This window comes from Ascaphus truei, unplaced genomic scaffold, assembly GCF_040206685.1.
Source record: "Ascaphus truei isolate aAscTru1 unplaced genomic scaffold, aAscTru1.hap1 HAP1_SCAFFOLD_478, whole genome shotgun sequence".
Taxonomy (NCBI): domain Eukaryota; kingdom Metazoa; phylum Chordata; class Amphibia; order Anura; family Ascaphidae; genus Ascaphus; species Ascaphus truei.
The window spans coordinates 205,836-233,463 of NW_027456809.1; the positions used below are offsets into that span (position 1 = coordinate 205,836).

Genomic DNA, 27,628 nt, shown 5'->3' on the forward strand with positions numbered 1-27,628 from the left:
TGGGTATTACCATGATACAGTGTCACAGTGTCAGTATATCCTGGGTATTACCATGATACAGTGTCACAGTGTCAGTATATCCTGGGTATTACCATGATACAGTGTCACAGTGTCAGTATATCCTGGGTATTACATGATACAGTGTCACAGTGTCAGTATATCCTGGGTATTACCATGATACAGTGTCACAGTGTCAGTATATCCTGGGTATTACCATGATACAGTGTCACAGTGTCAGTATATCCTGGGTATTACCATGATACAGTGTCACAATGTCCGTGTATAATGGGTATTATCATGATACAGTGTCAGTATATCCTGGGTATTACCATGATACAGTGTCACAGTGTCAGTATATCCTGGATATTACCACGATACAGTGTCACAGTGTCAGTATATCCTGGGTATTACCATGATACAGTGTCAGTGTCACAGTGTCAGTGTATCCTGGGTATTACCATGATACAGTGTCACAGTGTCACAGTGTCAGTATATCCTGGGTATTACATGATACAGTGTCACAGTGTCAGTATATCCTGGGTATTACCATGATACAGTGTCACAGTGTCAGTATATCCTGGGTATTACCATGATACAGTGTCACAGTGTCAGTGTATCCTGGGTATTACCATGATACAGTGTCACAGTGTCAGTATATCCTGGGTATTACCATGATACAGTGTCACAGTGTCAGTATATCCTGGGTATTACCATGATACAGTGTCACAGTGTCACAGTGTCAGTATATCCTGGGTATTACATGATACAGTGTCACAGTGTCAGTATATCCTGGGTATTACCATGATACAGTGTCACAGTGTCAGTGTATCCTGGGTATTACCATGATACAGTGTCACAGTGTCAGTATATCCTGGGTATTACCATGATACAGTGTCACAGTGTCAGTATATCCTGGGCATTACATGATACAGTGTCACAGTGTCAGTATATCCTGGGTATTACCATGATACAGTGTCACAGTGTCAGTATATCCTGGGTATTACCATGATACAGTGTCACAATGTCAGTGTATCCTGGGTATTACCATGATACAGTGTCACAGTGTCAGTATATCCTGGGTATTACATGATACAGTGTCAGTGTCAGTATATCCTGGGTATTACCATGATACAGTGTCACAGTGTCAGTATATCCTGGGTATTACCATGATACAGTGTCACAGTGTCAGTATATCCTGGGTATTACCATGATACAGTGTCAGTATATCCTGGGTATTACCATGATACAGTGTCACAGTGTCACAGTGTCAGTATATCCTGGGTATTACCATGATACAGTGTCACAGTGTCAGTATATCCTGGGTATTACCACGATACAGTGTCACAGTGTCAGTATATCCTGGGTATTACCACGATACAGTGTCACAGTGTCAGTATATCCTGGGTATTACCATGATACAGTGTCAGTGTCACAGTGTCAGTGTATCCTGGGTATTACCATGATACAGTGTCACAGTGTCACAGTGTCAGTATATCCTGGGTATTACATGATACAGTGTCACAGTGTCAGTATATCCTGGGTATTACCATGATACAGTGTCACAGTGTCACAGTGTCAGTATATCCTGGGTATTACCATGATACAGTGTCACAGTGTCAGTGTATCCTGGGTATTACCATGATACAGTGTCACAGTGTCAGTATATCCTGGGCATTACATGATACAGTGTCACAGTGTCAGTATATCCTGGGTATTACCATGATACAGTGTCACAGTGTCAGTATATCCTGGGTATTACATGATACAGTGTCACAGTGTCAGTATATCCTGGGTATTACCATGATACAGTGTCACAGTGTCAGTATATCCTGGGTATTACCATGATACAGTGTCACAGTGTCAGTATATCCTGGGTATTACATGATACAGTGTCACAGTGTCAGTATATCCTGGGTATTACATGATACAGTGTCACAGTGTCACAGTGTCACAGTGTCAGTATATCCTGGGTATTACCATGATACAGTGTCACAATGTCCGTGTATCCTGGGTATTATCATGATACAGTGTCACAGTGTCAGTATATCCTGGGTATTACCATGATACAGTGTCACAGTGTCAGTATATCCTGGGTATTACCATGATACAGTGTCACAGTGTCAGTATATCCTGGGTATTACCATGATACAGTGTCACAGTGTCAGTATATCCTGGGCATTACATGATACAGTGTCACAGTGTCAGTATATCCTGGGTATTACCATGATACAGTGTCACAATGTCAGTGTATCCTGTGTATTACCATGATAGTGTCACAGTGTCAGTATATCCTGGGTATTACATGATACAGTGTCAGTATATCCTGGGTATTACATGATACAGTGTCACAGTGTCAGTATATCCTGGGTATTACCATGATACAGTGTCAGTATATCCTGGGTATTACCATGATACAGTGTCACAGTGTCCGTGTATCCTGGGTATTACATGATACAGTGTCACAGTGTCACAGTGTCAGTATATCCTGGGTATTACCATGATACAGTGTCAGTGTCAGTATATCCTGGGTATTATCATGATACAGTGTCACAGTTTCAGTATATCCTGGGTATTACCATGATACAGTGTCACAGTGTCAGTATATCCTGGGTATTACCATGATACAGTGTCACAGTGTCAGTATATCCTGGGTATTACATGATACAGTGTCACAGTGTCAGTACAGTATATCCTGGGTATTACATGATACAGTGTCACAGTGTCAGTATATCCTGTGTATTACCATGATAGTGTCACAGTGTCAGTATATCCTGGGTATTACATGATACAGTGTCACAGTGTCAGTATATCCTGGGTATTACATGATACAGTGTCACAGTGTCAGTATATCCTGTGTATTACCATGATACAGTGTCACAGTGTCAGTATATCCTGGGTATTACCATGATACAGTGTCAGTATATCCTGGGTATTACCATGATACAGTGTCACAGTGTCAGTATAACCTGGGTATTACATGATACAGTGTCACAGTGTCAGTATATCCTGGGTATTACCATGATACAGTGTCACAGTGTCAGTATATCCTGGGTATTACCACGATACAGTGTCACAGTGTCAGTATATCCTGGGTATTACCATGATACAGTGTCACAATGTCCGTGTATCCTGGGTACAAGTATTACCATGATACAGTGTCACAGTGTCAGTATATCCTGGGTATTACCATGATACAGTGTCACAGTGTCAGTATATCCTGGGTATTACCATGATACAGTGTCACAGTGTCAGTATATCCTGGGTATTACCATGATACAGTGTCACAGTGTCAGTATATCCTGGGTATTACCATGATACAGTGTCACAGTGTCAGTATATCCTGGGCATTACATGATACAGTGTCACAGTGTCAGTATATCCTGGGTATTACCATGATACAGTGTCACAGTGTCAGTATATCCTGGGTATTACCATGATACAGTGTCACAGTGTCAGTATATCCTGGGTATTACCATGATACAGTGTCACAGTGTCAGTATATCCTGGGTATTACCATGATACAGTGTCACAGTGTCAGTATATCCTGGGCATTACATGATACAGTGTCACAGTGTCAGTATATCCTGGGTATTACCATGATACAGTGTCACAGTGTCAGTATATCCTGGGTATTACCATGATACAGTGTCACAGTGTCAGTATATCCTGGGTATTACCATGATACAGTGTCACAGTGTCAGTATATCCTGGGTATTACCATGATACAGTGTCACAGTGTCACAGTGTCAGTATATCCTGGGTATTACCATGATACAGTGTCACAGTGTCAGTATTTCCTGGGTATTACCATGATACAGTGTCACAGTGTCACAGTGTCAGTATATCCTGGGTATTACCATGATACAGTGTCACAGTGTCAGTATTTCCTGGGTATTATCATGATACAGTGTCACAGTGTTAGTATATCCTGGGTATTACATGATACAGTGTCACAGTGTCAGTATATCCTGGGTATTACATGATACAGTGTCACAGTGTCAGTATATCCTGGGTATTACCATGATACAGTGTCACAGTGTCAGTATATCCTGGGTATTACCATGATACAGTGTCACAGTGTCAGTATATCCTGGGTATTACCATGATACAGTGTCACAGTGTCAGTATATCCTGGGTATTACCATGATACAGTGTCACAGTGTCAGTACTGTATATCCTGGGTATTACCATGATACAGTGTCACAGTGTCAGTATATCCTGGGTATTACCATGATACAGTGTCAGTATATCCTGGGTATTACCATGATACAGTGTCACAGTGTCAGTATATCCTGGGTATTACCATGATACAGTGTCACAATGTCAGTGTATCCTGGGTATTACCATGATACAGTGTCACAGTGTCAGTATATCCTGGGTATTACCATGATACAGTGTCAGTGTCACAGTGTCAGTATATCCTGGGTATTACCATGATACAGTGTCACAGTGTCAGTATATCCTGGGTATTACATGATACAGTGTCAGTGTCAGTATATCCTGGGTATTACCATGATACAGTGTCACAGTGTCAGTATATCCTGGGTATTACCATGATACAGTGTCACAGTGTCAGTATATCCTGGGTATTACCATGATACAGTGTCACAGTGTCAGTATATCCTGGGCATTACATGATACAGTGTCACAGTGTCAGTATATCCTGGGTATTACCATGATACAGTATCACAGTGTTAGTATATCATGGGTATTACTATGATACAGTGTCACAGTGTCAGTATGTCCTGGGTATTACCATGATACAGTGTCAGTGTCACAGTGTCAGTGTATCCTGGGTATTACTATGATACAGTGTCACAGTGTCAGTGTATCCTGGGTATTACCATGATACAGTGTCACAGTGTCAGTATATCCTGGGTATTACCATGATACAGTGTCACAGTGTAAGTGTATCCTGGGTATTACCATGATACAGTGTCACAGTGTCAGTATATCCTGGGTATTACCATGATACAGTGTCACAGTGTCAGTATATCCTGGGTATTACCATGATACAGTGTCACAGTGTCAGTATATCCTGGGTATTACATGATACAGTGTCACAGTGTCAGTATATCCTGGGTATTACCATGATACAGTGTCACAGTGTTAGTAAATCCTGGGTATTACCATGACACAGTGTCACAGTGTCAGTGTATCCTGGGTATTACCATGATACAGTGTCACAGTGTCAGTATATCCTGGGTATTACCATGATACAGTACAGTGTCACAGTGTCAGTATATCCTGGGTATTACCATGATACAGTATCACAGTGTTAGTATATCCTGGGTATTACTATGATACAGTGTCACAGTGTCAGTATGTCCTGGGTATTACCATGATACAGTGTCAGTGTCACAGTGTCAGTGTATCCTGGGTATTACTATGATACAGTGTCAGTGTCAGTATGTCCTGGGTATTACCATGATACAGTGTCAGTGTCACAGTGTCAGTGTATCCTGGGTATTACCATGATACAGTGTCACAGTGTCACAGTGTCAGTATATCCTGGGTATTACCATGATACAGTGTCACAGTGTCAGTATATCTTGGGTATTACCATGATACAGTGTCACAGTGTCAGTATATCCTGGGTATTACCATGATACAGTGTCACAGTGTCAGTATATCCTGGGTATTACCATGATACAGTGTCACAGTGTCAGTATATCCTGGGTATTACCATGATACAGTGTCACAGTGTCAGTATATCCTGGGTATTACCATGATACAGTGTCACAATGTCAGTGTATCCTGGGTATTACCATGATACAGTGTCACAGTGTCAGTATATCCTGGGTATTACATGATACAGTGTCAGTGTCAGTATATCCTGGGTATTACCATGATACAGTGTCACAGTGTCAGTATATCCTGGGTATTACCATGATACAGTGTCACAGTGTCAGTATATCCTGGGTATTACCATGATACAGTGTCAGTATATCCTGGGTATTACCATGATACAGTGTCACAGTGTCACAGTGTCAGTATATCCTGGGTATTACCATGATACAGTGTCACAGTGTCAGTATATCCTGGGTATTACCACGATATAGTGTCACAGTGTCAGTATATCCTGGGTATTACCACGATACAGTGTCACAGTGTCAGCATATCCTGGGTATTACCATGATACAGTGTCAGTGTCACAGTGTCAGTGTATCCTGGGTATTACCATGATACAGTGTCACAGTGTCACAGTGTCAGTATATCCTGGGTATTACATGATACAGTGTCACAGTGTCAGTATATCCTGGGTATTACCATGATACAGTGTCACAGTGTCACAGTGTCAGTATATCCTGGGTATTACCATGATACAGTGTCACAGTGTCAGTGTATCCTGGGTATTACCATGATACAGTGTCACAGTGTCAGTATATCCTGGGCATTACATGATACAGTGTCACAGTGTCAGTATATCCTGGGTATTACCATGATACAGTGTCACAGTGTCAGTATATCCTGGGTATTACATGATACAGTGTCACAGTGTCAGTATATCCTGGGTATTACCATGATACAGTGTCACAGTGTCAGTATATCCTGGGTATTACCATGATACAGTGTCACAGTGTCAGTATATCCTGGGTATTACATGATACAGTGTCACAGTGTCAGTATATCCTGGGTATTACATGATACAGTGTCACAGTGTCACAGTGTCAGTATATCCTGGGTATTACCATGATACAGTGTCACAATGTCCGTGTATCCTGGGTATTATCATGATACAGTGTCACAGTGTCAGTATATCCTGGGTATTACCATGATACAGTGTCACAGTGTCAGTATATCCTGGGTATTACCATGATACAGTGTCACAGTGTCAGTATATCCTGGGTATTACCATGATACAGTGTCACAGTGTCAGTATATCCTGGGTATTACCATGATACAGTGTCACAGTGTCAGTATATCCTGGGTATTACCATGATACAGTGTCACAGTGTCAGTATATCCTGGGCATTACATGATACAGTGTCAGTATATCCTGGGTATTACATGATACAGTGTCACAGTGTCAGTATATCCTGGGTATTACCATGATACAGTGTCAGTGTCAGTATATCCTGGGTATTACCATGATACAGTGTCACAGTGTCAGTATATCCTGGGTATTACCATGATACAGTGTCACAGTGTCCGTGTATCCTGGGTATTACATGATACAGTGTCACAGTGTCACAGTGTCAGTATATCCTGGGTATTACCATGATACAGTGTCAGTGTCAGTATATCCTGGGTATTATCATGATACAGTGTCACAGTGTCAGTATATCCTGGGTATTACCATGATACAGTGTCACAGTGTCAGTATATCCTGGGTATTACCATGATACAGTGTCACAGTGTCAGTATATCCTGGGTATTACATGATACAGTGTCACAGTGTCAGTATATCCTGGGTATTACATGATACAGTGTCACAGTGTCAGTATATCCTGTGTATTACCATGATAGTGTCACAGTGTCAGTATATCCTGGGTATTACATGATACAGTGTCACAGTGTCAGTATATCCTGGGTATTACATGATACAGTGTCACAGTGTCAGTATATCCTGTGTATTACCATGATACAGTGTCACAGTGTCAGTATATCCTGGGTATTACCATGATACAGTGTCAGTATATCCTGGGTATTACCATGATACAGTGTCACAGTGTCAGTATAACCTGGGTATTACATGATACAGTGTCACAGTGTCAGTATATCCTGGGTATTACCATGATACAGTGTCACAGTGTCAGTATATCCTGGGTATTACCATGATACAGTGTCACAGTGTCAGTATATCCTGGGTATTACCATGATACAGTGTCACAATGTCCGTGTATCCTGGGTACAAGTATTACCATGATACAGTGTCACAGTGTCAGTATATCCTGGGTATTACCATGATACAGTGTCACAGTGTCAGTATATCCTGGGTATTACCATGATACAGTGTCACAGTGTCAGTATATCCTGGGTATTACCATGATACAGTGTCACAGTGTCAGTATATCCTGGGTATTACCATGATACAGTGTCACAGTGTCAGTATATCCTGGGCATTACATGATACAGTGTCACAGTGTCAGTATATCCTGGGTATTACCATGATACAGTGTCACAGTGTCAGTATATCCTGGGTATTACCATGATACAGTGTCACAGTGTCAGTATATCCTGGGTATTACCATGATACAGTGTCACAGTGTCAGTATATCCTGGGTATTACCATGATACAGTGTCACAGTGTCAGTATATCCTGGGCATTACATGATACAGTGTCACAGTGTCAGTATATCCTGGGTATTACCATGATACAGTGTCACAGTGTCAGTATATCCTGGGTATTACCATGATACAGTGTCACAGTGTCAGTATATCCTGGGTATTACCATGATACAGTGTCACAGTGTCAGTATATCCTGGGTATTACCATGATACAGTGTCACAGTGTCACAGTGTCAGTATATCCTGGGTATTACCATGATACAGTGTCACAGTGTCAGTATTTCCTGGGTATTACCATGATACAGTGTCACAGTGTCACAGTGTCAGTATATCCTGGGTATTACATGATACAGTGTCACAGTGTCAGTATATCCTGTGTATTACCATGATAGTGTCACAGTGTCAGTATATCCTGGGTATTACATGATACAGTGTCACAGTGTCAGTGTATCCTGGGTATTACCATGATACAGTGTCACAGTGTCACAGTGTCAGTATATCCTGGGTATTACCATGATACAGTGTCACGGTGTCACAGTGTCAGTATATCCTGGGTATTACCATGATACAGTGTCAGTGTCAGTATATCCTGGGTATTACCATGATACAGTGTCACAGTGTCAGTATATCCTGTGTATTATCATGATACAGTGTCACAGTGTCAGTATATCCTGGGTATTACCATGATACAGTGTCAGTGTCAGTATATCCTGGGTATTACCATGATACAGTGTCAGTGTCAGTATATCCTGGGTATTACCATGATACAGTGTCACAGTGTCAGTATATCCTGGGTATTAAATGATACAGTGTCACAGTGTCAGTATATCCTGGGTATTACCATGATACAGTGTCACAGTGTCAGTAAATCCTGGGTATTACATGATACAGTGTCACAGTGTCAGTATATCCTGGGTATTACCATGATACAGTGTCACAATGTCCGTGTATCCTGGGTATTACATGATACAGTGTCACAGTGTCAGTATATCCTGGGTATTACATGATACAGTGTCACAGTGTCAGTATATCCTGGGTATTACCATGATACAGTGTCACAATGTCCGTGTATCCTGGGTATTACATGATACAGTGTCACAGTGTCAGTATATCCTGGGTATTACCATGATACAGTGTCACAGTGTCAGTATATCCTGGGTATTACCATGATACAGTGTCACAGTGTCAGTATATCCTGGGTATTACCATGATACAGTGTCACAGTGTCAGTATATCCTGGGTATTACCATGATACAGTGTCACAGTGTCAGTATATCCTGGGTATTACCATGATACAGTGTCACAGTGTTAGTACAGTATATCCTGGGTATTACCATGATACAGTGTCACAGTGTCAGTATATCCTGGGTATTACCATGATACAGTGTCACAGTGTCAGTATATCCTGGGTATTACCATGATACAGTGTCACAGTGTCAGTATATCCTGGGTATTACCATGATACAGTGTCACAGTGTCAGTATATCCTGGGTATTACCATGATACAGTGTCACAGTGTCAGTATATCCTGGGTATTACATGATACAGTGTCACAGTGTCAGTATATCCTGGGTATTACCATGATACAGTGTCACAGTGTCAGTATATCCTGGGTATTACCATGATACAGTGTCACAGTGTCAGTATATCCTGGGTATTACCATGATACAGTGTCACAATGTCCGTGTATAATGGGTATTATCATGATACAGTGTCAGTATATCCTGGGTATTACCATGATACAGTGTCACAGTGTCAGTATATCCTGGATATTACCACGATACAGTGTCACAGTGTCAGTATATCCTGGGTATTACCATGATACAGTGTCAGTGTCACAGTGTCAGTGTATCCTGGGTATTACCATGATACAGTGTCACAGTGTCACAGTGTCAGTATATCCTGGGTATTACATGATACAGTGTCACAGTGTCAGTATATCCTGGGTATTACCATGATACAGTGTCACAGTGTCAGTATATCCTGGGTATTACCATGATACAGTGTCACAGTGTCAGTGTATCCTGGGTATTACCATGATACAGTGTCACAGTGTCAGTATATCCTGGGTATTACCATGATACAGTGTCACAGTGTCAGTATATCCTGGGTATTACCATGATACAGTGTCACAGTGTCACAGTGTCAGTATATCCTGGGTATTACATGATACAGTGTCACAGTGTCAGTATATCCTGGGTATTACCATGATACAGTGTCACAGTGTCAGTGTATCCTGGGTATTACCATGATACAGTGTCACAGTGTCAGTATATCCTGGGTATTACCATGATACAGTGTCACAGTGTCAGTATATCCTGGGCATTACATGATACAGTGTCACAGTGTCAGTATATCCTGGGTATTACCATGATACAGTGTCACAGTGTCAGTATATCCTGGGTATTACCATGATACAGTGTCACAATGTCAGTGTATCCTGGGTATTACCATGATACAGTGTCACAGTGTCAGTATATCCTGGGTATTACATGATACAGTGTCAGTGTCAGTATATCCTGGGTATTACCATGATACAGTGTCACAGTGTCAGTATATCCTGGGTATTACCATGATACAGTGTCACAGTGTCAGTATATCCTGGGTATTACCATGATACAGTGTCAGTATATCCTGGGTATTACCATGATACAGTGTCACAGTGTCACAGTGTCAGTATATCCTGGGTATTACCATGATACAGTGTCACAGTGTCAGTATATCCTGGGTATTACCACGATACAGTGTCACAGTGTCAGTATATCCTGGGTATTACCACGATACAGTGTCACAGTGTCAGTATATCCTGGGTATTACCATGATACAGTGTCAGTGTCACAGTGTCAGTGTATCCTGGGTATTACCATGATACAGTGTCACAGTGTCACAGTGTCAGTATATCCTGGGTATTACATGATACAGTGTCACAGTGTCAGTATATCCTGGGTATTACCATGATACAGTGTCACAGTGTCACAGTGTCAGTATATCCTGGGTATTACCATGATACAGTGTCACAGTGTCAGTGTATCCTGGGTATTACCATGATACAGTGTCACAGTGTCAGTATATCCTGGGCATTACATGATACAGTGTCACAGTGTCAGTATATCCTGGGTATTACCATGATACAGTGTCACAGTGTCAGTATATCCTGGGTATTACATGATACAGTGTCACAGTGTCAGTATATCCTGGGTATTACCATGATACAGTGTCACAGTGTCAGTATATCCTGGGTATTACCATGATACAGTGTCACAGTGTCAGTATATCCTGGGTATTACATGATACAGTGTCACAGTGTCAGTATATCCTGGGTATTACATGATACAGTGTCACAGTGTCACAGTGTCACAGTGTCAGTATATCCTGGGTATTACCATGATACAGTGTCACAATGTCCGTGTATCCTGGGTATTATCATGATACAGTGTCACAGTGTCAGTATATCCTGGGTATTACCATGATACAGTGTCACAGTGTCAGTATATCCTGGGTATTACCATGATACAGTGTCACAGTGTCAGTATATCCTGGGTATTACCATGATACAGTGTCACAGTGTCAGTATATCCTGGGCATTACATGATACAGTGTCACAGTGTCAGTATATCCTGGGTATTACCATGATACAGTGTCACAATGTCAGTGTATCCTGTGTATTACCATGATAGTGTCACAGTGTCAGTATATCCTGGGTATTACATGATACAGTGTCAGTATATCCTGGGTATTACATGATACAGTGTCACAGTGTCAGTATATCCTGGGTATTACCATGATACAGTGTCAGTATATCCTGGGTATTACCATGATACAGTGTCACAGTGTCCGTGTATCCTGGGTATTACATGATACAGTGTCACAGTGTCACAGTGTCAGTATATCCTGGGTATTACCATGATACAGTGTCAGTGTCAGTATATCCTGGGTATTATCATGATACAGTGTCACAGTTTCAGTATATCCTGGGTATTACCATGATACAGTGTCACAGTGTCAGTATATCCTGGGTATTACCATGATACAGTGTCACAGTGTCAGTATATCCTGGGTATTACATGATACAGTGTCACAGTGTCAGTACAGTATATCCTGGGTATTACATGATACAGTGTCACAGTGTCAGTATATCCTGTGTATTACCATGATAGTGTCACAGTGTCAGTATATCCTGGGTATTACATGATACAGTGTCACAGTGTCAGTATATCCTGGGTATTACATGATACAGTGTCACAGTGTCAGTATATCCTGTGTATTACCATGATACAGTGTCACAGTGTCAGTATATCCTGGGTATTACCATGATACAGTGTCAGTATATCCTGGGTATTACCATGATACAGTGTCACAGTGTCAGTATAACCTGGGTATTACATGATACAGTGTCACAGTGTCAGTATATCCTGGGTATTACCATGATACAGTGTCACAGTGTCAGTATATCCTGGGTATTACCACGATACAGTGTCACAGTGTCAGTATATCCTGGGTATTACCATGATACAGTGTCACAATGTCCGTGTATCCTGGGTACAAGTATTACCATGATACAGTGTCACAGTGTCAGTATATCCTGGGTATTACCATGATACAGTGTCACAGTGTCAGTATATCCTGGGTATTACCATGATACAGTGTCACAGTGTCAGTATATCCTGGGTATTACCATGATACAGTGTCACAGTGTCAGTATATCCTGGGTATTACCATGATACAGTGTCACAGTGTCAGTATATCCTGGGCATTACATGATACAGTGTCACAGTGTCAGTATATCCTGGGTATTACCATGATACAGTGTCACAGTGTCAGTATATCCTGGGTATTACCATGATACAGTGTCACAGTGTCAGTATATCCTGGGTATTACCATGATACAGTGTCACAGTGTCAGTATATCCTGGGTATTACCATGATACAGTGTCACAGTGTCAGTATATCCTGGGCATTACATGATACAGTGTCACAGTGTCAGTATATCCTGGGTATTACCATGATACAGTGTCACAGTGTCAGTATATCCTGGGTATTACCATGATACAGTGTCACAGTGTCAGTATATCCTGGGTATTACCATGATACAGTGTCACAGTGTCAGTATATCCTGGGTATTACCATGATACAGTGTCACAGTGTCACAGTGTCAGTATATCCTGGGTATTACCATGATACAGTGTCACAGTGTCAGTATTTCCTGGGTATTACCATGATACAGTGTCACAGTGTCACAGTGTCAGTATATCCTGGGTATTACCATGATACAGTGTCACAGTGTCAGTATTTCCTGGGTATTATCATGATACAGTGTCACAGTGTTAGTATATCCTGGGTATTACATGATACAGTGTCACAGTGTCAGTATATCCTGGGTATTACATGATACAGTGTCACAGTGTCAGTATATCCTGGGTATTACCATGATACAGTGTCACAGTGTCAGTATATCCTGGGTATTACCATGATACAGTGTCACAGTGTCAGTATATCCTGGGTATTACCATGATACAGTGTCACAGTGTCAGTATATCCTGGGTATTACCATGATACAGTGTCACAGTGTCAGTACTGTATATCCTGGGTATTACCATGATACAGTGTCACAGTGTCAGTATATCCTGGGTATTACCATGATACAGTGTCAGTATATCCTGGGTATTACCATGATACAGTGTCACAGTGTCAGTATATCCTGGGTATTACCATGATACAGTGTCACAATGTCAGTGTATCCTGGGTATTACCATGATACAGTGTCACAGTGTCAGTATATCCTGGGTATTACCATGATACAGTGTCAGTGTCACAGTGTCAGTATATCCTGGGTATTACCATGATACAGTGTCACAGTGTCAGTATATCCTGGGTATTACATGATACAGTGTCAGTGTCAGTATATCCTGGGTATTACCATGATACAGTGTCACAGTGTCAGTATATCCTGGGTATTACCATGATACAGTGTCACAGTGTCAGTATATCCTGGGTATTACCATGATACAGTGTCACAGTGTCAGTATATCCTGGGCATTACATGATACAGTGTCACAGTGTCAGTATATCCTGGGTATTACCATGATACAGTATCACAGTGTTAGTATATCATGGGTATTACTATGATACAGTGTCACAGTGTCAGTATGTCCTGGGTATTACCATGATACAGTGTCAGTGTCACAGTGTCAGTGTATCCTGGGTATTACTATGATACAGTGTCACAGTGTCAGTGTATCCTGGGTATTACCATGATACAGTGTCACAGTGTCAGTATATCCTGGGTATTACCATGATACAGTGTCACAGTGTAAGTGTATCCTGGGTATTACCATGATACAGTGTCACAGTGTCAGTATATCCTGGGTATTACCATGATACAGTGTCACAGTGTCAGTATATCCTGGGTATTACCATGATACAGTGTCACAGTGTCAGTATATCCTGGGTATTACATGATACAGTGTCACAGTGTCAGTATATCCTGGGTATTACCATGATACAGTGTCACAGTGTTAGTAAATCCTGGGTATTACCATGACACAGTGTCACAGTGTCAGTGTATCCTGGGTATTACCATGATACAGTGTCACAGTGTCAGTATATCCTGGGTATTACCATGATACAGTACAGTGTCACAGTGTCAGTATATCCTGGGTATTACCATGATACAGTATCACAGTGTTAGTATATCCTGGGTATTACTATGATACAGTGTCACAGTGTCAGTATGTCCTGGGTATTACCATGATACAGTGTCAGTGTCACAGTGTCAGTGTATCCTGGGTATTACTATGATACAGTGTCAGTGTCAGTATGTCCTGGGTATTACCATGATACAGTGTCAGTGTCACAGTGTCAGTGTATCCTGGGTATTACCATGATACAGTGTCACAGTGTCACAGTGTCAGTATATCCTGGGTATTACCATGATACAGTGTCACAGTGTCAGTATATCTTGGGTATTACCATGATACAGTGTCACAGTGTCAGTATATCCTGGGTATTACCATGATACAGTATCACAGTGTTAGTATATCCTGGGTATTACTATGATACAGTGTCACAGTGTCAGTATGTCCTGGGTATTACCATGATACAGTGTCAGTGTCACAGTGTCAGTGTATCCTGGGTATTACAATGATACAGTGTCACAGTGTCAGTATGTCCTGGGTATTACCATGATACAGTGTCAGTGTCACAGTGTCAGTGTATCCTGGGTATTACCATGATACAGTGTCACCGTGTCACAGTGTCAGTATATCCTGGGTATTACCATGATACAGTGTCACAGTGTCAGTATATCCTGGGTATTACTATGATACAGTGTCACAGTGTCAGTATGTCCTGGGTATTACCATGATACAGTGTCAGTGTCACAGTGTCAGTGTATCCTGTGTATTACCATGATACAGTGTCACAGTGTCACAGTGTCAGTATATCCTGGGTATTACCATGATACAGTGTCACAGTGTCAGTATATCCTGGGTATTACCATGATACAGTGTCACAGTGTCAGTATATCCTGGGTATTACCATGATACAGTGTCAGTGTCACAGTGTCAGTGTATCCTGGGTATTACCATGATACAGTGTCACAGTGTCAGTATATCCTGGGTATTACCATGATACAGTGTCACAGTGTCAGTATATCCTGGGTATTACCATGATACAGTGTCACAGTGTCAGTATATCCTGGGTATTACATGATACAGTGTCACAGTGTCAGTATATCCTGGGTATTACCATGATACAGTGTCACAGTGTTAGTATATCCTGGGTATTACCATGACACAGTGTCACAGTGTCAGTATATCCTTGGTATTACCATGATACAGTGTCACAGTGTCAGTATATCCTGGGTATTACCATGATACAGTATCACAGTGTTAGTATATCCTGGGTATTACTATGATACAGTGTCACAGTGTCAGTATGTCCTGGGTATTACCATGATACAGTGTCAGTGTCACAGTGTCAGTGTATCCTGTGTATTACCATGATACAGTGTCACAGTGTCACAGTGTCAGTATATCCTGGGTATTACCATGATACAGTGTCACAGTGTCAGTATATCCTGGGTATTACCATGATACAGTGTCACAGTGTCAGTATATCCTGGGTATTACCATGATACAGTGTCAGTGTCACAGTGTCAGTGTATCCTGGGTATTACCATGATACAGTGTCACAGTGTCAGTATATCCTGGGTATTACCATGATACAGTGTCACAGTGTCACAGTGTCAGTATATCCTGGGTATTACCATGATACAGTGTCACAGTGTCAGTATATCCTGGGTATTACCATGATACAGTGTCACAGTGTTAGTATATCCTGGGTATTACCATGACACAGTGTCACAGTGTCAGTGTATCCTGGGTATTACCATGATACAGTGTCACAGTGTCAGTATATCCTTGGTATTACCATGATACAGTGTCACAGTGTCAGTATATCCTGGGTATTACCATGATACAGTATCACAGTGTTAGTATATCCTGGGTATTACTATGATACAGTGTCACAGTGTCAGTATGTCCTGGGTATTACCATGATACAGTGTCAGTGTCACAGTGTCAGTGTATCCTGGGTATTACTATGATACAGTGTCACAGTGTCAGTATGTCCTGGGTATTACCATGATACAGTGTCAGTGTCACAGTGTCAGTGTATCCTGGGTATTACCATGATACAGTGTCACAGTGTCAGTATATCCTGGGTATTACTATGATACAGTGTCACAGTGTCAGTATGTCCTGGGTATTACCATGATACAGTGTCAGTGTCACAGTGTCAGTGTATCCTGTGTATTACCATGATACAGTGTCACAGTGTCACAGTGTCAGTATATCCTGGGTATTACCATGATACAGTGTCACAGTGTCAGTATATCCTGGGTATTACCATGATACAGTGTCACAGTGTCAGTATATCCTGGGTATTACCATGATACAGTGTCAGTGTCACAGTGTCAGTGTATCCTGGGTATTACCATGATACAGTGTCACAGTGTCACAGTGTCAGTATATCCTGGGTATTACCATGATACAGTGTCACAGTGTCAGTATATCCTGGGTATTACCATGATACAGTGTCACAGTGTCAGTATATCCTGGGTATTACCATGATACAGTGTCACAGTGTCAGTATATCCTGGGTATTACATGATACAGTGTCACAGTGTCAGTATATCCTGGGTATTACCATGATACAGTGTCACAGTGTCAGTATATCCTGGGTATTACCATGATACAGTGTCACAGTGTCAGTATATCCTGGGTATTACCATGATACAGTGTCACAGTGTCAGTATATCCTGGGTATTACCATGATACAGTGTCAGTGTCACAGTGTCAGTGTATCCTGGGTATTACCATGATACAGTGTCACAGTGTCACAGTGTCAGTATATCCTGGGTATTACCATGATACAGTGTCACAGTGTCAGTATATCCTGGGTATTACCATGATACAGTGTCACAGTGTCAGTATATCCTGGGTATTACCATGATACAGTGTCACAGTGTCAGTATATCCTGGGTATTACATGATACAGTGTCACAGTGTCAGTATATCCTGGGTATTACCATGATACAGTGTCACAGTGTCAGTATATCCTGGGTATTACCATGATACAGTGTCACAGTGTCAGTATATCCTGGGTATTCCCATGATACAGTGTCACAGTGTCAGTATATCCTGGGTATTACCATGATACAGTGTCACAGTGTCAGTATATCCTGGGTATTACATGATACAGTGTCACAGTGTCAGTATATCCTGGGTATTACCATGATACAGTGTCACAGTGTCAGTATATCCTGGGTATTACCATGATACAGTGTCAGTGTCAGTATATCCTGGGTATTACCATGATACAGTGTCACAGTGTCAGTATATCCTGGGTATTACCATGATACAGTGTCAGTGTCACAGTGTCAGTGTATCCTGTGTATTACCATGATACAGTGTCACAGTGTCACAGTGTCAGTATATCCTGGGTATTACCATGATACAGTGTCACAGTGTCAGTGTATCCTGGGCTCTCTCTCCTCTTTTAAAACAAAGTTTATTTTTATTTCATCACCTTTAGAAACCTAGTAAACCGCTGATCTACCGACCTCACCCAGTGACCCGCTGGGCACATCTACCGACCTCACCCAGTGACCCGCTGGGCACATCTACCGACCTCACCCAGTGACCCGCTGGGCACATCTACCGACCTCACCCAGTGACCCGCTGGGCACATCTACCAACCTCACCCAGTGACCCGCTGGGCACATCTACCGACCTCACCCAGTGACCCGCTGGGCACATCTACCAATCTCACCCAGTGACCCGCTGGGCACATCTACCAATCTCACCCAGTGACCCGCTGGGCACAGCTACCAATCTCACCCAGTGACCCGCTGGGCACATCTACCAATCTCACCCAGTGACCCGCTGGGCACAGCTACCAATCTCACCCAGTGACCCGCTGGGCACAGCTACCAATCTCACCCAGTGACCCGCTGGGCTCAGCTACCAATCTCACCCAGTGACCCGCTGGGCACATCTACCAATCTCACCCAGTGACCCGTTGGGCACAGCCACGCCCCTCACACAGTGACCAGTTGGGCACAACTGCGGCCCTCACACAGTGACCCATTGGGCACAGCTGCGGCCCTCACACAGTGACCCGTTGGGCACATCTACCAATCTCACCCAGTGACCCGCTGGGCACAGCTACCAATCTCACCCAGTGACCCGCTGGGCACATCTACCAATCTCACCCAGTGACCCGCTGGGCACATCTACCAATCTCACCCAGTGACCCGCTGGGCACATCTACCAATCTCACCCAGTGACCCGCTGGGCACATCTACCAATCTCACCCAGTGACCCATTGGGCACAGCCACGCCCCTCACACAGTGACCCATTGGGCACAGCTGTGACCCTCACACAGTGACCCATTGGGCACAGCTGTGACCCTCACACAGTGACCCATTGGGCACAGCTGTGACCCTCACACAGTGACCCGTTGGGCACAGCTGTGACCCTCACACAGTGACCCGTTGGGCACAGCTGCGGCCCTAACACAGTGACCCGTTGGGCACAGCTGTGACCCTCACACAGTGACCCGTTGGGCACAGCTGTGACCCTCACACAGTGACCGTTGGGCACAGCTGTGACCCTCACACAGTGACCCGTTGGGCACAGCTGTGACCCTCACACAGTGACCCGTTGGGCACAGCTGTGACCCTCACACAGTGACCCGTTGGGCAGAGCTGCGACCCTCACACAGTGACCCGTTGGGCACAGCTGCGGCCCTCACACAGTGACCCATTGGGCACAGCTGCGGCCCTCACACAGTGACCCGTTGGGCACAGCTGCGACCCTCACACAGTGACCCGTTGGGCACAGCTGCGGCCCTCACACAGTGACCCGTTGGGCACAGCTGCGACCCTCACACAGTGACCCGTTGGGCACAGCTGTGACCCTCACACAGTGACCCGTTGGGCACAGCTGTGACCCTCACACAGTGACCGTTGGGCACAGCTGTGACCCTCACACAGTGACCCGTTGGGCACAGCTGTGACCCTCACACAGTGACCCGTTGGGCACAGCTGTGACCCTCACACAGTGACCCGTTGGGCACAGCTGCGGCCCTCACACAGTGACCCGTTGGGCACAGCTGTGACCCTCACACAGTGACCCGTTGGGCACAGCTGAGACCCTCACACAGTGACCCATTGGGCACAGCTGCGGCCCTCACACAGTGACCCATTGGGCACAGCTGTGACCCTCACACAGTGACCCGTTGGGCACAGCTGCGGCCCTCACACAGTGACCCGTTGGGCACAGCTGTGACCCTCACACAGTGACCCGTTGGGCACAGCTGCGGCCCTCACACAGTGACCCGTTGGGCACAGCTGCGACCCTCACACAGTGACCCGTTGGGCACAGCTGCGGCCCTCACACAGTGACCCGTTGGGCACAGCTGCGACCCTCACACAGTGACCCATTGGGCACAGCTGCGACCCTCACACAGTGACCCATTGGGCACAGCTGTGACCCTCACACAGTGACCCGTTGGGCACAGCCACGCCCCTCACACAGTGACCCGTTGGGCACAGCTGTGACCCTCACACAGTGACCCGTTGGGCACAGCTGTGACCCTCACACAGTGACCCGTTGGGCACAGCTGTGACCCTCACACAGTGACCCGTTGGGCACAGCTGTGACCCTCACACAGTGACCGTTGGGCACAGCTGCGGCCCTCACACAGTGACCGTTGGGCACAGCTGTGACCCTCACACAGTGACCCGTTGGGCACAGCTGTGACCCTCACACAGTGACCCGTTGGGCACAGCTGTGACCCTCACACAGTGACCGTTGGGCACAGCTGCGGCCCTCACACAGTGACCCATTGGGCACAGCTGTGACCCTCACACAGTGACCCGTTGGGCACAGCTGCGGCCCTCACACAGTGACCCGTTGGGCACAGCTGTGACCCTCACACAGTGACCCGTTGGGCACAGCTGCGACCCTCACACAGTGACCCGTTGGGCACAGCTGTGACCCTCACACAGTGACCCGTTGGGCACAGCTGCGGCCCTCACACAGTGACCCGTTGGGCACAGCTGTGACCCTCACACAGTGACCCGTTGGGCACAGCTGTGACCCTCACACAGTGACCCGTTGGGCACAGCTGCGGCCCTCACACAGTGACCCGTTGGGCACAGCTGTGACCCTCACACAGTGACCCGTTGGGCACAGCTGCGACCCTCACACAGTGACCCGTTGGGCACAGCTGCGGCCCTCACACAGTGACCCGTTGGGCACAGCTGTGACCCTCACACAGTGACCCGTTGGGCACAGCTGCGACCCTCACACAGTGACCCGTTGGGCACAGCTGCGACCCTCACACAGTGACCCGTTGGGCACAGCTGCGACCCTCACACAGTGACCCGTTGGGCACAGCTGCGACCCTCACACAGTGACCCGTTGGGCAGAGCTGTGACCCTCACACAGTGACCCATTGGGCACAGCTGCGACCCTCACACAGTGACCCGTTGGGCACAGCTGTGACCCTCACACAGTGACCCGTTGGGCACGGCTGTGACCCTCACACAGTGACCCGTTGGGCACAGCTGTGACCCTCACACAGTGACCCATTGGGCACAGCCACGCCCCTCACACAGTGACCCGTTGGGCACAGCTGCGACCCTCACACAGTGACCCGTTGGGCACAGCTGTGACCCTCACACAGTGACCCGTTGGGCACAGCTGTGACCCTCACACAGTGACCCGTTGGGCACAGCCACGCCCCTCACACAGTGACCCGTTGGGCACAGCTGCGACCCTCACACAGTGACCTGTTGGGCACAGCTGTGACCCTCACACAGTGACCCGTTGGGCACAGCTGTGACCCTCACACAGTGACCCGTTGGGCACAGCTGTGACCCTCACACAGTGACCCGTTGGGCACAGCTGCGACCCTCACACAGTGACCCGTTGGGCACAGCTGTGACCCTCACACAGTGACCCGTTGGGCAGAGCTGTGACCCTCACACAGTGACCCGTAGGGCACAGCTGCGGCCCTCACACAGTGACCCGTTGGGCACAGCTGTGACCCTCACACAGTGGCCGTTGGGCACAGCTGTGACCCTCACACAGTGACCCGTTGGGCACAGCTGCGGCCCTCACACAGTGACCCGTTGGGCACAGCTGTGACCCTCACACAGTGACCCGTTGGGCACAGCTGTGACCCTCACACAGTGACCCGTTGGGCACAGCTGCGACCCTCACACAGTGACCCGTTGGACACAGCTGCGACCCTCACACAGTGACCCATTGGGCACAGCTGCGACCCTCACACAGTGACCCGTTGGACACAGCTGCGGCCCTCACACAGTGACCCGTTGGGCACAGCTGTGACCCTCACACAGTGACCCGTTGGGCACAGCTGTGACCCTCACACAGTCACCCGTTGGGCACAGCTGTGACCATCACACAGTGACCCGTTGGGCACATCAGTGACCCTCACACAGTGACCCGTTGGGCACAGCTGTGACCCTCACACAGTGACCCGTTGGGCACAGCTGTGACCCGTGAGTTCTTGTTCTTATTGCTGTGAACACATTGTTATAATTTCCTATATTCTAATGTCTTCTCCGTGACGCGCAGTGTACGCGGCTGGTGCATATACACTACACACTTGCACACATACAGTGACACACACATACGCACACACACAGTGACACACACACACAGTGATACACACACAGTGACACATACAGACACACACACACACACACACACACACACAGTGACACACACACACAGTGACACACACACACACACACACACACACACACACACACACACACACACACACACACACACACAGTGACACACACACAGACACACACACACACAGTGACACACACACACACACACACACACACACACACACACACACACACACACACACACACACACACACAGTGACACACACACACACACACAGTGACACACAGTGACACAGACACACACACACACACACACACACACAGTGACACAGACACACACACACACACACACACACACACAGTGACACACACACACACACACACACACACACACAATATGTCATATACATTGTAATCTCATTGGGAGTCGTTCTTTAAACTGTGACAGCGCCAATACGACTTCAAAGGGTGTTTCCATGATAGTGCCCCAATCGGCACTATCCCACTTTAATATATAATCCCCCTTAGTGTAGTATATATATCTGAGTTCCCCACTGTGGCGAAAATGGGGGCAATCAGTGCATTAATAAAGGCAGTGGGCTCGGCTGGTTACCCCTATTTTGTATTGGGGATGAAGGGGTTCATTTTATATGCTGTTCCCCTTTTAAGACTGCTAATTTAGGAACGGAGTGAGCCAGCACCCTGATTTTTGGTGTGCAGCCTCAGTGTAACCCCCCCCCCCCCCCCCAAGAACACACATTTCTTCACATCTGCCTGCCTTTGTAATGCATTAAGGAACAAATGTTATGCATACCTGAGCCCCCTGCTGGGGAGATGCCGATGCGTCTAGGAGGGGATGAAAGACCCCAGAGTCTTACAGTGTCACTTAATCAGGATGTTTCTGAGTAGCAGATCCTGTTACTCAACCTGGATATTTCACACCTTGGGACCAAACTCCAGACATTGCGTCCCCAGAAATGAGTGGCCCCTTTTTACTTAGCAGTGCTACCAAGCTGCTTACTGAGCATGCTCAGAGTTACCTGAGCTGGCTGTAGGATTTGCCCATGTGACCTGGCAGGTTCTGATAGGAGGAAGATAATTCCTTGCCAATGGGATGAGGCTAATGTAACACTTCACAGGCCCTTGTCCTTAAAAAGGCCTGTACCCCTCATTCCTGTGTTGTTGCTGTTGTTGCTGTTGCTACCTGATTTCTTCAAGCGGATAAGACCTAAGTACAGCGCTACGATTCCAGAACGCAAGGGGTTAAAAACATTGCAACAAGGAAACTTGCCCTGCTTCAGGATTTCGTTAGCCCTGGGGATCCAGCAAATCCCAGAGAACCAGAAAGGACTTTGCACATTCACAGAATGATTGGACTGGGGCTATTTATTTGGCAATTTGCAAATGGACTACATTTGAAAGGACAATCTCCTGGTGCTTTGCACCTTTCTGGACATTATCCTCTGTTTCTCTACCCGTAAGTGTAATTAATAAGTTTATTCTGCAGTTGTCGTGTGTTTGCCTATCAAGGGAATAAATCTCAGTTTATTTTGCTCAACCTGTTCGGCTCAATCAGGATCCACGAAATATAAATGTGTTATTAAGCGCGTCTCCCGTCACACCCACCTCCCTGCAGGATGATACGGTAAGAAGCTATGTACAAGGTCAGTGATACAAGAGCACATGGCACTATCTGAGCACGGATATCTGTGCACCATATAAGATTAGTATAATACATCTTGGACGGGCCGCCACAGTCCCCCCGACTCCCACTCACTGGCATACAAGGCGTACGCATCGTCGACATCACACGAGGAGCGGAAACTGGCCAGGCCGTAGTCGGTGATCTTCAGGACGAAGCGGCTGTCCACCACACAGTTGGAGGATTTCAGGTTACCGTGGCAGACGATCATACTGCGGTGTAGGAAGCACATTCCCTGGGGAGAGAAGAGATACAGAAGGACCGTCAGGTGCCCAGGTCTGAGAGGACAGTCACTGGTAAGAGATGGGTACCAAAATTCTGCGGGTGATGTTTCAAAGGACACTGACCCAGTTCTATTTGCCTTAACCTCCCCTCTTACATTCCCACAGGTTACATAGTTGCATAGTTACATGTGGTAACATGTAGTTACATGTTGTTACATAGTTACATAGTGTGAGGAATACGGATGCACGCCTAACCCCGCGCTTCCTCTCGCGCAGCTCCGCGCACGCGCTGGACACCTTCAGCCCGTACGCCTCTCCTGACACGCACAGCGTGCATGCGCGCAGCGGTGACATCATCTGATGCCGCGGACGTGGGCTCCGCCTCCGGATTGCGCCGCACGCTCGCACGTCACACGTGCACCACGCCCCCAGGAAGGAAGCTGCCACAAAAGAGATTGTTTTTCCACAGAGAGAGCGAGACTTTTCCCCAACATGGAGGGAAGCTGGTTGGTACAGTTTCCCCAGGCTTGACAGGCGCACGGCCTGCTGGACTGCCTGGGATGCAAACCCAGGACAAGACTCCATTAAACTGAACAAGCATGCTGGATGTAGGGTTTGTCTACAAGGAACTGGCGTTCTATAGACTGCTGAGGGAGCAGAGATGTCATGTCCAGATTGCTCTGTCCAGAGGGATTTCCTGGACTCTCTTGGGAACGAGTTCCCACAACAACAGATAAGGACTATAATATATTTCTTTCTAATCGATGTGGAATTGCATCTTAGTTTTTGGGCTGGTAACCAGCTTAGCTGGCCAGCCAGGTACAAAGGGACGGAGTCGTTAGTAATTCTCCCAAAGGGGAGTAGGGTTTTATTTTATGGTTTGGTTTTCTTAGGTGTATAGTGTACCGAATGTTTAATTGTTATTGTTGTCACGGTAGCACAAGACTTTTAACACCATTTATATTTAAAGGGATCAGTCAATAGGCAAAACACAATAATGAAATAAAATGAGGTTTATTCGGAGAAGACCTCGGAAACACACAGAAATACAAAATACAAAGAATATACACACTTACTTTGGGTCAGAGGTAAAACTAGGCTTTCCTAGGTGCAAGGCGCCTGCTTCAGCAGAGGCTGACCTTGATAGGACCCTTGTCCTGGACTCCTGGACCGAAATCCAGCCTGGAACAGGTAACTTCACTCCTCAGAACCAGTCCTCAGCTTGGCTAGGAGACCCTGGCATCGCAATGCCCCTGGGAAACCTTACTGGCGCGTCACTGGACCAGTCCCAAGACTATCTACAAGTCTCAAATGACTGAGAGAGAGAGAGCTCTGATCTGCAGCAGCCCCTTTTAGAGACTACAGTACTTTGACCTATTTTTTAACATGGACAGAGCCTTTCAGCCAATCAGAGCGTGGGAGTATTCTCAGCAGCCAATCAGAGCAGAGCTCATCTAGCTGATGAGGTCAGTGGCAGGGGGCGTGTTGAACTGGCTCGGGACGCCCCGTGGGCGGGACTTATGTTCTGGCCAACAGGGAAAGCACCTACGATCGCCATATTTTCCTTAGCCAGCCCATTGCCTCCCGCTGGGCAGGCGCCACTGTGTCCAGCAGACCAGAAGGTTTCCCCCCAGGGGGTCTCTGTTCTCCAGAACCAGTACTCCGCCCTGCCCCGTCCACTTAGCACCCTAACACCTCTCAACATCCCGTCTCCTCCTTCATCCAGGGACTCTATGCAAACTAGCTGGCACCTTAACCATATTCCTGGGCTGTCTGTATGGAGCCTTACAGTAAACACAAAACACAATATAAAGTACACTTCATTACAGAATATACTTTGGGGGACCTTATACTTATAAGGGAAATAACGTGGGGATATTTGGGCTCGAAATCCTGGAGTCTGGGGGACACAGGGAAGCCCCAGTGTAATTCACCCTGCGTACCGGCAAATCATGCCTGCTCGCCGGGGAGAATTAAATGACTACCGGCAACATTGCCCCCCCAACTCCTGCAACCAAAATACTTGTATTTCCACCCAAATATCCCCCCTCAAACTGACACACAATAAATGCCACAGTTCTAGGGCTAAGGGAACATGAAATAGGAAAAAACGGTCATTTTATTTTCCAGCATGTATTATCCCGGGTCCCTGGCTTATGGAGGTACCACGGACCCCACAGGTTCCGGGGTAACCAGCAGGCTTAACCTTTATTAGATAGCCTGGTTATCCCCGCCCATCACAATTGTGGACAAATAAAACCACTCCAGTTACAGCTTTATCCACTGTTTAGCATCTTACTGACCCTGCCACGAGGCAGCCCTGCCACCATACATAGCTACACCCACCCAGCACCCACCCAGAACCCACCCAGCACCCTGCACAGGCCTGAGATACTGAGCACTGCCAATGTATATACGTAGTTACACCCACACCCAGCCTGCACCCACCCAGCACCCTGCACAGGCCTGAGAGACTGAGCCCTGCCACCATACATAGCTACACCCACGCCCAGCCTGCACCCACCCTGCACCCACCCAGCACCCTGCACAGGCCTGAGATACTGAGCCCTGCCAGTGTATATACGTAGCTACACCCACACCCAGCCTGCACCCACCCAGCACCCTGCACAGGCCTGAGATACTGAGCCCTGCCAGTGTATATACATAGTTACACCCACGCCCAGCCTGCACCCACCCAGCACCCTGCACAGGCCTGAGATACTGAGCCCTGCCAATGTATATACATAGTTACACCCACGCCCAGCCTGCACCCACCCAGCACCCTGCACAGGCCTGAGATACTGAGCCCTGCCAATGTATATACGTAGTAACACCCACACCCAGCCTGCACCCACCCAGCACCCTGCACAGGCTTGAGACACTGAGCCCTGCCAGTGTATATACATAGTTATACCCACACCCAGCCTGCACCCACCCAGCACCCTGCACAGGCCTGAGATACTGAGCCCTGCCACTGTATATACAAATTTACACCCACACCCAGCCTGCACCCACCCAGCACCCTGCACAGGCCTGAGATACTGAGCCCTGCCAATGTATATACGTAGTTACACCCACACCCAGCCTGCACCCACCCAGCACCCTGCACAGGACTGAGAGACTGAGCACTGCCAATGTATATACGTAGTTACACCCACACCCAGCCTGCACGCACCCAGCACCCTGCACAGGACTGAGAGACTGAGCACTGCCAATGTATATACATAGTTACA

The 27,628-nt window shown here is 46.2% G+C and overlaps 1 protein-coding gene across 1 annotated transcript in view; it reads right to left on the reverse strand.

The window, feature by feature from the left end:
• Nucleotides 1-27,628, reverse strand: part of LOC142484949 (atrial natriuretic peptide receptor 2-like) — a 203,079-nt gene that overhangs the window by 151,241 nt on the left and 24,210 nt on the right. The window contains exon 7 of the mRNA XM_075584203.1: nucleotides 24,247-24,406. Coding sequence (XP_075440318.1) covers nucleotides 24,247-24,406 — 160 coding nt within the window. The remainder of the gene's footprint in view (nucleotides 1-24,246; nucleotides 24,407-27,628) is intronic.